The 15,355-nt window shown below is 41.1% G+C and overlaps 1 protein-coding gene across 2 annotated transcripts in view; it reads left to right on the top strand.

Annotated features, from left to right (window-relative positions):
• The window catches only part of PIK3R3 (phosphoinositide-3-kinase regulatory subunit 3), a 78,974-nt gene extending 63,900 nt beyond the window's left edge, over window positions 1-15,074 (top strand). For both annotated transcript variants that reach the window (XM_071750247.1, XM_071750248.1), the window contains 8 exons: window positions 54-152; window positions 1,649-1,829; window positions 2,615-2,740; window positions 3,503-3,645; window positions 4,801-4,977; window positions 5,718-5,792; window positions 6,147-6,317; window positions 7,750-15,074. In XM_071750247.1, coding sequence (XP_071606348.1) covers window positions 54-152; window positions 1,649-1,829; window positions 2,615-2,740; window positions 3,503-3,645; window positions 4,801-4,977; window positions 5,718-5,792; window positions 6,147-6,317; window positions 7,750-7,951 — 1,174 coding nt within the window. In that variant the 3' untranslated portion in view covers window positions 7,952-15,074. The remainder of the gene's footprint in view (window positions 1-53; window positions 153-1,648; window positions 1,830-2,614; window positions 2,741-3,502; window positions 3,646-4,800; window positions 4,978-5,717; window positions 5,793-6,146; window positions 6,318-7,749) is intronic.
• The last annotated feature ends 281 nt before the right edge of the window (window positions 15,075-15,355 follow it).

The raw sequence follows: 15,355 nt of genomic DNA on the forward strand, positions 1-15,355 counted from the left end.
AAGGTGATCACGTCCTTAACACTTCTCATTTTTCCTTCCTTTTCATTCTCCAGGGAAGAAGTAAATGACAAATTACGAGACATGCCAGATGGAACATTCCTGGTGCGTGATGCATCAACCAAGATGCAGGGAGACTACACTCTGACATTACGGTAGGTGTTGAGCAGTTGTAGTCCATGGTGTAAAACCCTGAGTAGCCAGTTGCTGCATCAGTGACAGCAGTGGCTGTGTAAAGCTGATTTGGCTCAGGTTAAGAGAAGTTCCCAAATGTAGTGCAGGATGCAGTACAAGCAAGTAAGCAGCCACATCTGATAGTTGATTCTGTTCTGTGTTTTGAGTCCTGTCTCTCACTAAACACTACTTTAAGAAGCCCTGTGTGGATTAGGTGGGACTCAAGGAGAGGACCACTCAGTAGTGCTTCATAGTCTCAGAACTTCTAAGGTAAAAGGTATCTATGAACTAGGGCTTTGATTAATGGGAGTGTGTTGAATATCTCATCAGTATGCAGCCCTGGAGAACTGAACACAGTGTCTTTTCAAAAAGAATATCTTGTGCTTTCTGATCTAAAGTTTAGGAAATAATTGAACTGGAGTCATGCTCCTTTCTTCATTAAAATTGTCTGCAAGTGGCAGACTTCCCAGAGCTGTCCCAGCCCTGTCTACTGCAGTTAAGACAGCAGACCTCATGTGACTAGCTGATGGTGCCTTGCCCAGCCTGTCCAACCACTTGCCTCTGCCAGGCTCCCAGTATTGGTTATTGGAGACAAATGGGTGAGGTGAATAAGCCACTGCCTCTGTAGCACTCTTTTGGGAGTTTCTATGATATGGTAGATACTTGATCTTGCTGTGAAATTCCATTGTCTTAATGTCAGGTTTGATCTCAAGGGTGTAGTTTAAATTCTAATTTGACTTTGCTTTGGAGTTCACACCTTGTGCACTAAAGTTTGGCATGATTTGGTTATTTTGCTAAATGCAGATGTCTTTAGGAACCAAAATGGAGAATGCAGGAAGGACAGGACATGGTCTAAACAGTCTGCTGGTAGGAAAAAAAAAAAAAAAAAACCAAACAAAAACAAAAAAAGGAAGAAATAAGTGCTGTGTTTGTGGAAACTGCTTGAATGTGTAAGTCTGGGTAATGTGAAGTCCTGAGCTTACAACCATCTTATAATCCTCAAAGTATTTTTGTTTAGGTTTGTGTATCCTGTGCTTGCATCCATAACTCAGGAGATTTGGTAATCCCTGTATAAATGTGTACTCAGTTGTATGCTATTAATGGCCCAAATTGTGGGAAATTGTGGGTTTGTATTTTCATGTAGCTCCTTTATTCAGCCTTTCAGCATCCTTCTTTTCCCTTGTGAAACTTCTGGCCAAGCTAGGTCTTAGATACCATAAGCTGGCTCCAGAATGAACACACAGGAAGAGATTTACTTTGGGCTTTTCTCCTGTTGAGATGGTATCTGCTGATAATTCCGTGTGTATTGGCTCTTAAACTACAAATATCTGGTGGTATGTAAAGAATCACTGGGAATGTGGACTGGATCAAAGCCACTTGCCCAGCAATGTCACCAGTGTCTTTGTTAGCAGTATTTGTGTTGAAGAGAAATAGGAGGTACACAGTAAGCCTTCTAAATTGCTGTCCCACTTTACAGGAAGGGTGGCAACAATAAACTGATAAAGATCTATCATCGGGATGGAAAATATGGCTTTTCTGATCCACTGACATTTAATTCAGTTGTGGAACTGATTAACCACTACCGTAATGAGTCTCTGGCTCAGTATAACCCAAAGCTGGATGTGAAGTTGATGTATCCAGTGTCCCGATACCAGCAGGTAAGATCTTCATCAGATCCCAATAGCTGTTGGTGCAGACAAGAGAAACATTGCAATAAATGTAGATGAGTTTGTTTTCCCCATGTGGAGCATGATTTATTATTTTTTTAACTGAAAAAAAAAGGTGAGTTTTGATATTCACTTGGCTCATAACAGGTCTTCCAAATTATCTAGCCAGTTAAGCATCTTCATTTTGTCAAGTTTTCAGTCTCTATCTGAGCAGTCCAATAGAGAAGTGAAACTCTGTGACATGCAGTAGACTTGAGCTTTTATGAGAAACCTTTTTTTTCCCCCTTGGGCCCTTGTGGACCCACAAGGCTCTGTTCTAGCCAGTGTTGCCTTTGAAGCACAGATGAGCCATGCAGCTTTTTGTTCTGTGCATAGCAATCTCAATTTCCCACTATTTTTTAAAGGTCTTATTCCGCAGTCTGAAACATTGTCCTGCATAAAGAGCTGCAGATTGTCTTGGAAAAAACCCCAAAACTATGATCTTTAACTTCAGATACCAAACAATTAACTTCCTAAACCTAAGGTGTAGTGTGTTTTTGGAAGCTTAGTATTTTGGCATAGTTCTTGTTGTCTCATAGTTTCAGTTAAAACTGTCTGTAGACTGTAACTTGTTGAGTGGAGGAAGGAGTATTTAGATATTTTTTGTGTTCTGTAGAAACTGGATTATAAAAAGTATAGTTATAGCTGTAAAATGCAAAAGTACTCAAGTGGGGAAATGGATGCTCTTAAGGAAAAGCTGCCTTGTTTGAAGACTTAATAGCTTTTTGTATGTACAGGATCAGTTGGTGAAAGAAGATAATATAGATGCAGTAGGTAAAAAGCTTCAAGAATACCATGCTCAGTATCAGGAAAAGAGTAAAGAGTACGACAAACTGTATGAAGAATATACCAGAACATCACAGGTTGGTTCTACTTCAAATGCTTGTAGAGTCTGTTTCTTCTTGTTTAAAAAGTAAAGAAAATAATTTTAACTTGTTATGGCTAATAAGGGGAGTCTGAGGTCAGAAAATACATGGAAACAACTTAGAAAATTGTGGAACAGAGAATGTAGTTTCAAAGCTGATGGACACGGTGAACATTACTTTTTGCTGATAGTTCTAGAGGTATGATATGGGGGCAAGGAAGGAGGAGGAGTTGAGCTTCCTAAATAAGGTAGAGCAGTGGAGAAGGCCATCCCCTACAAGCTATGCACTGCAGACTGAGTATTTCCAGCTGCTCTGTGCTGCAGTGAGAATTGTAGAGAGGTTTGTCCATTTTTTAAATGAAATCATGTTCAAATCAGATACCAGATATTATGTATTAAGGAAGTGTGAACACAGTATTTGGACTGCTTCTTGTAAAATAAGATAGTTCATATATGAGGAGGAGGTTTGCTGGCAGTCTTCCTGAAAACTAAGATGGAAAATATGACTAAAAATATATTTAAGGGGTTTGCAGCCTAATAGAGAGCACCATGTGGGGGTGGGGGGCAGACTTACAGGGAATAAGTCTTTCCTGTACTTCCCTGAATCTACTCAGACATTCTACTAAATTTAAAACTGATTAATCACATTTTGATTTGTAGGGGGAGAAAAGTTCATCCTAGTCAAGTCAGGGAACATAATTGAGTCTTGCATTGTCTTCTGTATCACGAGCAAATGATGAAGGGCTCTTTTCTCACATAGGAAATTCAGATGAAGAGGACTGCAATTGAAGCATTTAATGAAACCATTAAGATCTTTGAGGAGCAGTGCCACTCACAGGAGCGATACAGCAAGGAATACATTGAGAGGTTTCGGAGGGAGGGGAATGACAAAGAGATTGAACGGTGAGCTCTCAAGTCCTCTCTGTTTGCTTAAGGGAAGAATCCACCATTGACACTCCCATGAAATTCTTAGTATTGCATCACATAAACCACTTTGTAAACTCAGTGTTTTCTCTAAGGCCTTTGCCTATATTGTCTGAACCCTCAGTGAAACTCTCTTCTATCAGGGAATTGCACTGTAGACAGAACAGGTGGGAAATCCCTTGATTATTTTTTCTCTTCAGTAAATCAAGATACTGTGATGAGTACCAGGAAATAATAGTTGCCTTTGCCTATCTGACATCCATTTGGACTTTGTCACAATACAATTCAGGAAAATCTTTTCTTGTAAACTGCAAAATTATCTGCAGTTTCTCAGATATGAGATCTGGTAAATCTCATAGTCCAAAGTCAGTTTTAGTAATTTTCAAAGAAGATCAGTATTTAATTGCCATTACTTGGTAGTGGATAGTGGTTATTTAACAGAAGTTCAGTAAGGGCCTCATCTGAAATTTCCCTTCTGTGAAGATAATAGAATAAAAGGCTGTATCTGGGCCTTTGAAGAAACAGCAGGTATAATGCCTAGCTTGATACAGTGCTTTATGAATCATGTAAGGTAACCTTAAGGATGTTTTTAGACTGAAAAGTTACCTGTAAGAATTTCACTATGCAACTGTGGTATTTCATTTTGACTAAAGAAGAATTAACAGGGGAAGTTTGTTTTTTCCCTAAATTTTACCAAACCCACAAACTAATACTAAATGATGATGCAGACAGTTTACATTCCTAGTAGCTCTTGACCAGTAATTGAAGTTTGCATTCAAAATCTTTCTCATACTGATACCTGTGGTAAGAATGGGGAACTGATAGGCCAAAAAGTGAATTTGACAGAGAAAGAGGAATTTGTCCTAGCTTGCCCTCCTAGAGATAATTTGCTTCTGCATCTCTGCCAGGAGAAAATGTAAACTGAAGGTTCAAACTATGCGAAAGAGTAGTAGGCTTTCTGGCAAGAGGTCTTTTTTGGCACTCTTACAGTAATTCTCATGTTGAGATGAGGTCAAAGGGAAGAGCTGCTGGTACAGTAGTTCTTGTGATACTCCTGTGTAAAGTGCTACTGGTAAGGTTCAGTCCTTCTAGACTGGTTTGACCTCTCATCTCAAATATTACACTTGTTTGCAGGATAATGATGAACTATGAAAAATTAAAATCCCGTCTGGGTGAGATCCATGATAGTAAAATGCGCCTGGAACAAGATTTGAAGAAACAAGCTCTGGACAACAGGGAGACTGATAAGAAAATGAATAGCATCAAGCCTGACCTAATTCAGCTCCGCAAAATCAGAGATCAGTATCTGGTGTAAGTAAGCCTGACCTGTACTTTAGAATAGTGTCTCTGATGAACCTGATTAATGAGCATTTCCATCAGGATAATGTGAATTTAATCTTCTTTTCATAACCAAAGTTCTGTGAGTTCTAAGGTACAACATCCTGCCATGGGACATCTGAATAATTGCTTGGCCTCTTCATGACTTTCTTACTTAAAGAGCCTGCCACAACTATGTGCACAGTCTTTAACTCCAGTAAATAGAACATTTAATACAAATGAGTTATCACCAAAGCCTGTGCCTGCTATGAGTACTTTTTGTGCAAAGTGTGGCAGATGTTGCTGGTGCCCACCCTTGATTTCACTGACACCCCTGTTACCCAGCTGGGCTGGACTCTAGCAGAAGACAGAGTGGAACACACTATCTCAGAAGGTGATATTAGGAGGGTAGAAGAAGCCAGTGGCATTTTATTTTCCCAAGAGGCACAGGCAGATGACACAGTTTGTATTCTGCCTTCTTTCTGGACTGCACTGTGCAGTGTCTACCCTCCTGTTTCTCCATTTGAGAGGCTTCTTGCTGTGTGCAGTAAAGGATGCATCTCAGAAGATGATGCAAGGAAACACTCTTATGGAGTCTATGATCTTTCTACTGGAGAACAAACTAAACTTCTGGCTGTTTCTTTGTGGTACCTTGTGTTTGAGCTTCACCTGGCTCAGTAAGAAAACATGGACATACACTGAAGTAATGTATCAATGCTCTCTTCTTCTGGCAGATGGCTCAATCACAAAGGGGTGAGACAGAAGCGAATAAACGACTGGCTGGGAATCAAAAATGAAAATATTGATGAGTAAGTGTCATTATACATATGATTTTACTGAGGAGTGTTCCATTAAGTGTTTTCTCTTGTGGGGGTTGGTAACACCAAGCCCTAGTTTCTTGTAAAGGACTGTAGAAAAAGGGATAAATTTTCTGGGGGAACTGTACTCCATATGAGGCAGCAACTCTGCTGAAACATTTAGGATTTTACAAAGTCGGAACAATTAAGTTCTAAGTTGAAGCCTTTATTATATGTCCATTAGGAACCTGACCCTCCCAGTGTGGGTGTGTTCTGGTATTTCTTTGAATTACTTCTGAAAAAGAAATCACTCTTAACTCCTTTACTAACCAGTGGTTGACTTAGCAAATTTATTCTCTCTTCCAGCACATATTTTGTGAATGAAGAAGATGAAAACCTGCCACATCATGATGAAAAAACTTGGTTTGTCGGGGATCTCAACCGTATCCAAGCAGAAGACTTGCTCTGTGGGAAACCTGATGGAGCATTTTTAATTCGAGAGAGCAGCAAGAAAGGATGTTATGCTTGTTCTGTGGTGTAAGTCTGTTTTCCTTTTTGTTCTAACTGCTCAGTTCATAAATATCTACCACAGCTCTTCCTTTTGGAGAACACAAGCCAGGCTTACCCTAGGCCTACCCATTTCAATGTGTTTGCAGGAAGCATAGCATGGTATAAAGCTTTGATGAGAACATGTGCTTTGAATGTGCAATAACTGTAATTCTAGCAGTCTTTTCAGTCACCACAGTAGCTAGTATAAAATTCTCAAGTATCCCAACTTGAAGCACCATTCATAAGTAAATTAAGGCCAAATTCTCCCATATTCTTCCCTGGCAAGGAACACATGGGAAGAAGAATAACAGGGCTGTAAAGCCATAACATTCTCATATTCAGATTTGGCCAACCCTGGATTCTTTCTCTTGCATGTTTAAGATAACAGTGATGCTTCAGAGGAGACATTATTTGTGAGCAGTAGTTCTTATGACAGTCACACAGCCTTGCATTGATTTCTTGTGTTTCACTTCATTTTATGGTGGTGTAATGGAGGTCAGAAATACTTCTGATTCCATTATCTAAAAATCCTTCAGGCCTATTCTGGAGTGCAAAATGGCTTTCACTGATTCATTTCACATGAGGTTAATTGCTTCTGAAAGCAAGTCCAAGAAGTGAATATATGAAGGTGTATCACCCCAAGGTAACTCAAGATTGTAGCATCTGCCATGTTCAAGACATTGTCACAGTCACTGGAGTGATTGGTTCATCAGATGCTTGCACTTAGTTGGTATCATACCATAGGCCAGCAAAGTGGTGGCAAAATGGAACCTGCTCCTACACGTGACTTGGATTGCAATAGGTTCCAGTGCAGGGATTACACAGTGCTCCATCTTTCTGGCAGCTAAGTTTTTCTAGCAGCTTTGGAAATGCTGTGTTGCAGTAACTGCTTGCCAAGTTAGGGACTCAGTCACTATGACTCCAGATAATGAACTAACTTGAACCCAAGCCATGCTTAACATTAAAAAATTGCACACTGAAGGTTACTGCTGCATTTCACAAAATACTCTGTACATCCCAAGAATTTGTAGGTTTTGGCTTCTTCACTTAGTGGAAAGGTTTCTGGACAAGTTGAGCACAGAATCTTAGATGACATCAGGTACTTATCTTCTTGGTTAAGCTCTTGATTTTTTTTTTTATTTTTTTTTTCTCCTAAGAAACAATTGGAGAGCAATGCAGTAGGGAATTGAACTGCTGGGATAGAAGAGGCCTCTTCTGTGGATTATGCAGGAGTGTTTAATCATGTGCCCTGAAGCACTGTTTCTTCACAGACTATATTAATCTCCTCTACTTGCATCTACTGGGTCCTCCATTATGTAATTTAGTGACTGGCAGGGTTGCTGCATTGGTTAATTGTTAATAGGCTGTCACTTTGGGTTTGTCCTTTGATGTTAAACTCGCCTGTTTCCTTTCCTTGCAGAGCTGATGGAGAAGTGAAACACTGTGTGATCTACAGCACTCCAAGAGGTTACGGGTTTGCGGAACCGTATAACCTGTACAGCACACTGAAGGATTTGGTTCTTCATTACCAGCAGACATCCCTTGTCCAACACAACGATTCCCTAAATGTCAGGCTTGCTTATCCTGTCTACGCACAGATGCCCCCCTCTCTCTGCAGATAAATTCTGGGGAGGAGGAAAGTGTTGGCTATCTCGGATTCTTTTCTACAATTTTTATTAGAACTTGGAGGGCATTCTTTCTCCTTAGACTGCTTGTTTTGCACAAGAAGTGATTCTGTGAATGTGAATCAAAAAGAGGCCTAGCAGCAACAAGATGACAACTTGGGTGTAGGTGTCCTGGTGCTACCTTAAGAGCTCAGCTGTGCTTTTACACTGATACTTTTGTTTCCTTATGAGGGGAATAAACTCAACACAATGCATACAAAATTAATGGAAGCAAAACATCGATTTATGGAGAATTTTTTGCCAGGCACCTTCAGTGGAACTTCTAATTGGATTTTGTTTTCTCTTGTTCTTGTAGAGACAGTTTGAAGCCTCTGTTGGAGGCCTCAGTAATGTCTTTCAGTCTTAAGCTCCCAAGAAACTAGGGGGGGAAACTCTACCACAGCAATTCTTCTCTGTTAATTTTAGCAGCTTCACTGCGATTCAGCCAAACTTCCAAAAGAGGGCTTGTCTTGAGGTAGCGTGGAATTTGGTGAGAGAAGACCAAAGGAATTATGGGAAAGCTTCAGGTTTTTATTTAAATGCTTGTAAAGAAACGTTGCTTTATTTTTTGCCAACAGTAACAAAGTTTTGGTTTCAATGGCACTACAGGTCTTCACTCAAAGGTAACATTTATAACCAAATTGAACACACCAAAACTTTGTTCATTGCTAGATTGAGCACTTATGGGGAAGGTTGCATTAGCATCTGCACATACTTTCTACACCAAAACTTGAAACAAATAAAAGGAAAAGCTAAACATTTGTGTGGCTTCAAAACACTAAATTCGTTTGACCTGATATAATTCCTCACTCTCCTCTTTCTTCACCTCCCTTCCTCCCATTCCTAAGCTTGGGATTCTGTTTTCAATTGTTGATGATACTGTGCTTCAGAATGTAAACTAGAATGAAGCTTGCACTCACCTGTTGTAGTTCTCTTGCTGAACAATGACAGGCTCTTTTAACACTTGATTTTGGTATAGAAGAGGCTTCTGGATGGCTTATTGTACCAAATTCTCTCATGAGGTCTAGTCCTTTCCAGTTGTATAGAAATGAGCATGCCAATTATAGATCTCCTCTGGCTTGTTTTCTATAATCTAGGTTCTGAACCCTCACACCACTGCAGCCAAGCAAGATTTTACACTGGTGTAATCTAAATTCCCCTGTAGTTATTTTGGACATGATGTAAAACACACGAAAGGAGCTGTACTCCTCAGTTATTGTATGTCTGGTACCATCCTTTGGCAAGGGCTGCTGTCAAATGCTGGAGTGGGTAGTCCTGGGCTTTGTCAAGTATAGCAATCATCCAATAAATCCCCTCCCTGGAAAGTATACAAAGCAGCTTATTTCCATTCCTTAAGCTTCTAAAATGAAAAAGAGCTAAATTTGGCAAACTCAGCCACTTGGCATCAAAGCACAACTGGCAAAGTTATTGTTCAGCGTGCAACCTTGAAAGTTACTTTTGTTCCTGTTACTGGAAGCAGTTCCTTTGCAATGCACCCATTGTGCAGGACAGGAAGCAGACAGTCATGCAGGTCTGAGAACCCTCTAGACCTGTTTCTGACCCTGGGGCTTATTGCCTAGTCAAATGGTGGGGTGTTTTTTTTCCTATAATGCCTAGGCAGTAATGCAAGGCTTGTTGATTTCTGATGTTTACACTAAAAGTATTATTTCACTTGAATGTCATGAATTTGCAAGCAGGGAAGTGAAAAGGCTGGAGCATGACAGCTGTTGCAGGAAGGGGAGTCTGGTTGCCTGGCATGCCTGTGAGATGTTTTATTTTGCACTAATGACCCTGACACATCCCAGGTGCTTTCTAGTCAGCCAGAATGTAATCTTCAGGCAAATAATTCTGTAGATGACACACTTTTTCTAATTAAATGAAACACTATAAAACTTGCCTAGATGGAGGTGAGAGAAGAGAATTGTGCAAGCTGCTCTGTCAAAGTCACCCACATCTGCTCGTGTGTCCCTTCTGTCCAGCTACCCCAAGAAAAGGAAAAGCAAGATGTAGCCTTTGCTCTTAGGGAAAATCTCAAATGAATTCTTCAGTGGTATATGGACGTGGAAAAATTTCTTTTTAAAGTAACTTGCCCTACTGCTTGGTTAATCTGCAGTTCTAATCTGGTAACTGTAAAGCTGTCATTCTCACACCTCTTGTCCATCTGACATTCCCTTGCTGCTGGGCTAGGTCCAAATGCCCAATGAGAGAAATCAGTTAAGACACAAAAGATAGCCAGGTGCCTCATGCCTGTGCCAGAGGAGTGTCTGCTTGTTTTCTCCTCCTTTGTGATATTGCTGAACTCTCCTCTGTCCACAGTGTTAATGCTGGAGGCTGATGGGTTATGTATTTCTGATCCCTGTTTTTGAGACAGGGACAACCTGGCTGAAGTGTTTCCCATCTGAGCTGTTTTTAGATAGGGCTCGGTTTTGTTTTAAACAAACGCAGGTCTCCTTTCAGGGTCATAAATCCTGGCACACCCTCTCAGCACTGACAGCAGCGGGATAGCAAAGCAGGACTGTCTGAAGTTTCCCAGTTGTGGAATCTGACTGATCCTGTGAGGTCTTGGTCCAGGCTCCAGCCCTGGCTCTGCCAAGGTAAATACAGTGTAATTCCATTGGCGTCTCTGAAGGTAGCTTGGCTTTGGAGTGGTGTGAGTGAGTTGGGATTCTGGCCCCTTGCTCTCCGAGATCTCTTCGCTGATCTCAGGTGTGATGTATTTGCTGTGAGTGATGCACTGGGAGCCAATAAGCCATCTTGAAGCCATCTTTGAACTCCTGCTTTGCCAAACCTTCAGATCAGGGCTGTGGGCAGGCTCTGCCCGTGTGTGTTTGGCTCCGTTATCCTCAGCAGTCTCTCTGAGGCCGTGTTTTGCCACCGTCTCTCTTTGTGTTTGGTTTAGGGACCTGAGTCCTGGCTGCTATTATTGCTCCCCTTTGACTCTCACATGCCATTGCACAGATTCTTTTTGCATCCATTTTGCACTTGTAGGACACATGAAAATGGGTATAAAATGGACTGACCTGTAGCCAGTGTGATCTCACAGGGTGAGGGCTCAGTCCTACTGTGCTCAGCCTGATTCTTTTTGCTCAGTAGCATTGGACCTGTGAGGAAACTTGTGGTGTCCAGGAGCTGGTCTACACTTGCACAACTGAGAAATCAGAAATGGGACTGTGAGATACAGGATTATACCCTAGTCCAAAAAGCAGCTGTTAAGCCTAAAACAAATACAGGAAAAGTGAACATAAAGACAAAGGAACTCAAGTTCATTTAAAACAGTAAGATGTGAGAAGGTTTTAGTTTCAAGAGTCAAAATATCAGGAGGAAAGAGGGGGAAATAATGTTACTTGTAGCAGCCATCTGTTAGCAGACTGCAGTTAGAGGAGTACTGATCTCATTGACCCATATTGTATTAAATATGTATGTAGAGTTAAATAACTTTTGCACAGTGTTAAATGGGGTTGGGGGTGTTGAAACTCGAATATGCACAGTTTCTTCTAATCTGTTTTGAAGTATATTTGCAGGGAACAGGGGTGATTCAGTATTTTGTATTTGTAGGGATGGAAATCAGGTCTCCTTCCACAGTTGCCATTGGCCCCATTGCATCAGCTACGAGTGCCATGTTTTTGAAGTTAGTAAGTTTTAAGTCTTTTCACACTAGTTTCTATATTGATTATAAGTAATATCTTAGAATGGGAAGAACCAATCTAAAAACAGAGGGATGTCCTGACAGACACTTCACTAACATGTGAAGGGAACAGTATGTGATCCATCCCTTTCTGATACTGGAGTGCTCTAGATTTGGGTGCTGTATTTTGTTGGGCTTTTTTAATTCTGAGAAGCAGTGCAACTGCATTGGTTATTGCAATCTACAGTTATATCCAGTCCAGTCCAGCCCTCTGTCTTATGCCAAAAATAAAATGCTCTTTCCACACCCATCTCTCTTGATGTGGCAGATGGTAAAGAAGTTTTCCATTTAATGTGATGGGCCTGATTCTTTTCTCACTGACACAGGGGTAAGCAAGACTTCCCCAACTGAAAAACACGACAGGAAAAGAGTTTGTATTTAATCATCCCTGAATTCAAGTCACAGTAGAGCAAAAATCAGTTTGCCCTTTGCAAAGCCAGGCAACTGTAATGGGAACTGTGGAAATGAACATGGACATTAGTGGTGTTTTGGGTAGGACAGGGAAGGAGGAGGGTCTTGGTTGCCCCAGATCCGGGGCTCTCTGCAGGCTTGGGTGGCACCAGGTCCATAACTGAATACTGTGGCTGTTTAAAACAGCAGAATTGCTATAGGAGTGTCACATCTTAAGTTTGGAAAAGCCCCTTATTTGGTACTTGAACAATCTCACTTCTGTTTTTGAATGTCTGTTTAATTTTTTTTTTTTTTTTTACACTAACAGGGAATAAAAATCTGAAATGTTAGTGAGTCTTGTATGCTTGCTGCATTGTGCAGACATGAAACAGGTACTGCTTGTGGATTGGGAGGGGTAAGGGACAGGTTCAAAATGAAGTTTCACAAAGCACTATGGTGGGTTGGGGGTTGTTTTGTTTAGATCATGTTTAATAGCAGATTTTGTTACATGTAAGTTTCTTTATGTTGATTTGGATTCTCTACTTTTGGAACAGTAAAATCAAAATAACATTGCCTAGGAGCAAAGATGCTGTGAGGGGAGGGGCATCAGGCTTGCTCAAATTCAGCATTCAAAGCAAATTGCTTTAAAGAGGAAGGGTCAGTATCCTAAAGCATCCCTGTGACTGCAGTTTGATGAAGCAGTAGACAGACCCTGATGTGGGACCTGCACCTTGCACCATGGAAAAAAAGAGGAGATGCCAGAGCAGACCCTTCCCTTTGGAATAATTGGTTGTTTTCTCCTTAAATGTCTGTGCAAGCAGATAGTTAGGATATTAATAGTTCTTAAGGAGTGGCTCCTCGTTCTGTATTGGAAGGGAACTTTGCTGATCCCGTCGTTTCCCTCGGCACAACATGTGCAGCCAGGAGAAGGGAACCAAGTTACTAGCCCAAATAAACATGGGCCTGTTCGTTAAGCAGCTTGGCTAGTGAAGTACTGCAGGAGGAGCAGCTTTGGATAGGGTCAGATGAAGTGTGTCCAACATTTTTGTGAATCTTGCACTCTGTGGGCAGAAATACTTTCCACCAAATGGGAAGGGGGGAAAATAGTCTCTCTGGAAACCTTTTCAGCTCCTTCCTGTTTGTTTGAAGGGGCAGATAGGGAGCTTTAAGTCATTAACCATTTAGATGAGGACAGTGCTTGAAGTGATGGTCTTTGGGGTTGGCTCCATACAATTAATGCAGAATTGGCTTTTTGGGTTTTTTATTGCTATTGACCTAGATTTGCCACATTTTATGACTAGACTCACCATTTGTTCTAAAATTTGCCTTTTAAAAAAATGTAATACGAGCTTCAGAGAGGAAAAAAAAAGTAAAAACAAGCCCTTACCGATAGAAAAAAAAACCCCACCTCATTGATCAACCCATATTACTGAAAACAGCTTTAATTTGAGGCCCCCCCCCTCCACCACCTTCCTTTGGGATTCTGTGAGATGGGCCTTGGCACACGAGGGGGCTGAGGTTTCCCCCTGCATTAGGCAGCACTGTGCCCATGCACTTGCCAAGTGCTTATAGTGAGGGGCTTGGGAGCATTGGGAAAAATGATGGCATCCAAAGAGAAAAATAGTGTCACTGGGTGAATATCACCCCCTGGCACCAGTCTCGTGTCCTCAGGGGAGCTGTGGGATGCTGGTGCCAGCCCTGAGCTGGTCTCTGTCAGGTGTGGTGGGGGTTTGTGTTCGGTCAGCTGGCTGGGGTTTTGGTCTCTTTTGGTTTTGTGAGTGAATTCTACATCCAGCGGAGATATGTTTGATGAAACTTGTTAATTTTGTATATCTGGCTGTTTATTGCACCATGGGATTGTAATGGTCTGCAGCATCTGTGTGTGTGTGTGAGTGTGGATGTGTGTATATGTACTGTATGTATATAGATATATGTAAAATATATTCACGTACACATTTATATGCATTAGCTGTAAGTGGCACTGCCCCTTAAAAATAAAAACAAAAGTCACTGTTAGCACATTCTGCCACGCGTTTAGGCAGAGTTGGTTTGGGGTTTTTTCTTTTTGTCAAATGAAAAGGAGTTTATTGTGTTCATCTTGCGTATGTGCTTCTGAAATGCTAAACTCTGGATTTTCTTGGGGTGTTACTACTTTATTTGTAAACCGAGTTGAAGTGGGATGTTATTTACCCTGGGACAAAGCACTCAACTTTGTCAAACCAAGGCTTAGCAAAAGGAACCCTCTTGCTCTCCTGCGAGGAGCAGTGACCATTTGCACGTTTCAGTAGACCCCCAGACCTCCTGTCCAGAGCTGATGTGCAATGGGTGGTGTTGGTACATGTCCCTTTGTGAGTGGACTCTTTGTATAAGGTGTGGTTCAATGTAAAGCATGAGTGGGTGTTTGATCTTGTATCGAGGGCTGAAATAACAGCACACTCCTTTGTACAACTTTTGCATTAATGTTTCTGCTTTTCTTTGACTTCTCTTTTCTTTAAGGGAAACTGCATCTGTTAAGAACCTGCTTCTCCAGAAGCTATCGAATTATTTTGTTTTCCAGGTGAATTCTAGCATGTAACTTTGGTACTCCTGTTTGTTATTTGTGTAAAACCTGTTCTTCTGTCGTTTATGGTGTAGTCAAAAAAGAAAAAAAAAGAAAAAAAAGAAAAAAAAAAGGAATTAATGTAGTTTAACTTTTAAAAAAAGAAACAAACTGCTTCATAAGGAAACCAATTGTATGTTAGTGTTTTCAGACAAGTCATCCTGTAGTTTCTAGCTCAGTAATGCAACACTGTACTTGTCACCAGGTGTGTTACAAATTTGCTGTACTTTCTTTTACTAGATGGTTGGGCTTTTAAATCCCAGACACTAAGCATCCTGGGCCTACTTGCTCTAGATCAAAAAAAAAAAAAAAAATGCAATAAAAAATTGCAATAAAGCACATTGACATGTAATGTTTTAGAAGGATGTACTGACAGCTGTTTCTAATAAATTCAGAACTGCAACGTGGTCAGGCTGTCATGGTGTTAGTTGTGTTTGTGTCTCCCAGCTGAGGCCGTGAGCATCATCTTTTACAGGGGCTTGAAAAAAAAAAGGCTCGCCAAGGTCCAAATCACTCTCAGCTGGAGCTGAAGCAGCCAGGCCCCAAAATCCTCTTGGGACTGAAACAGTGAAGGAATACACGTAGTACACGTGCACTCCTTAATGGGGCCTTTCCTCCATTCCTTTTACAACGTCTTTAGAGAGAGCAGGAGCCATCAGCAATGTTCCTGCACGCCTCGTTGCTTCCT

This window comes from Heliangelus exortis, chromosome 8 (assembly GCF_036169615.1).
Source record: "Heliangelus exortis chromosome 8, bHelExo1.hap1, whole genome shotgun sequence".
Lineage (NCBI taxonomy): Eukaryota > Metazoa > Chordata > Aves > Apodiformes > Trochilidae > Heliangelus > Heliangelus exortis.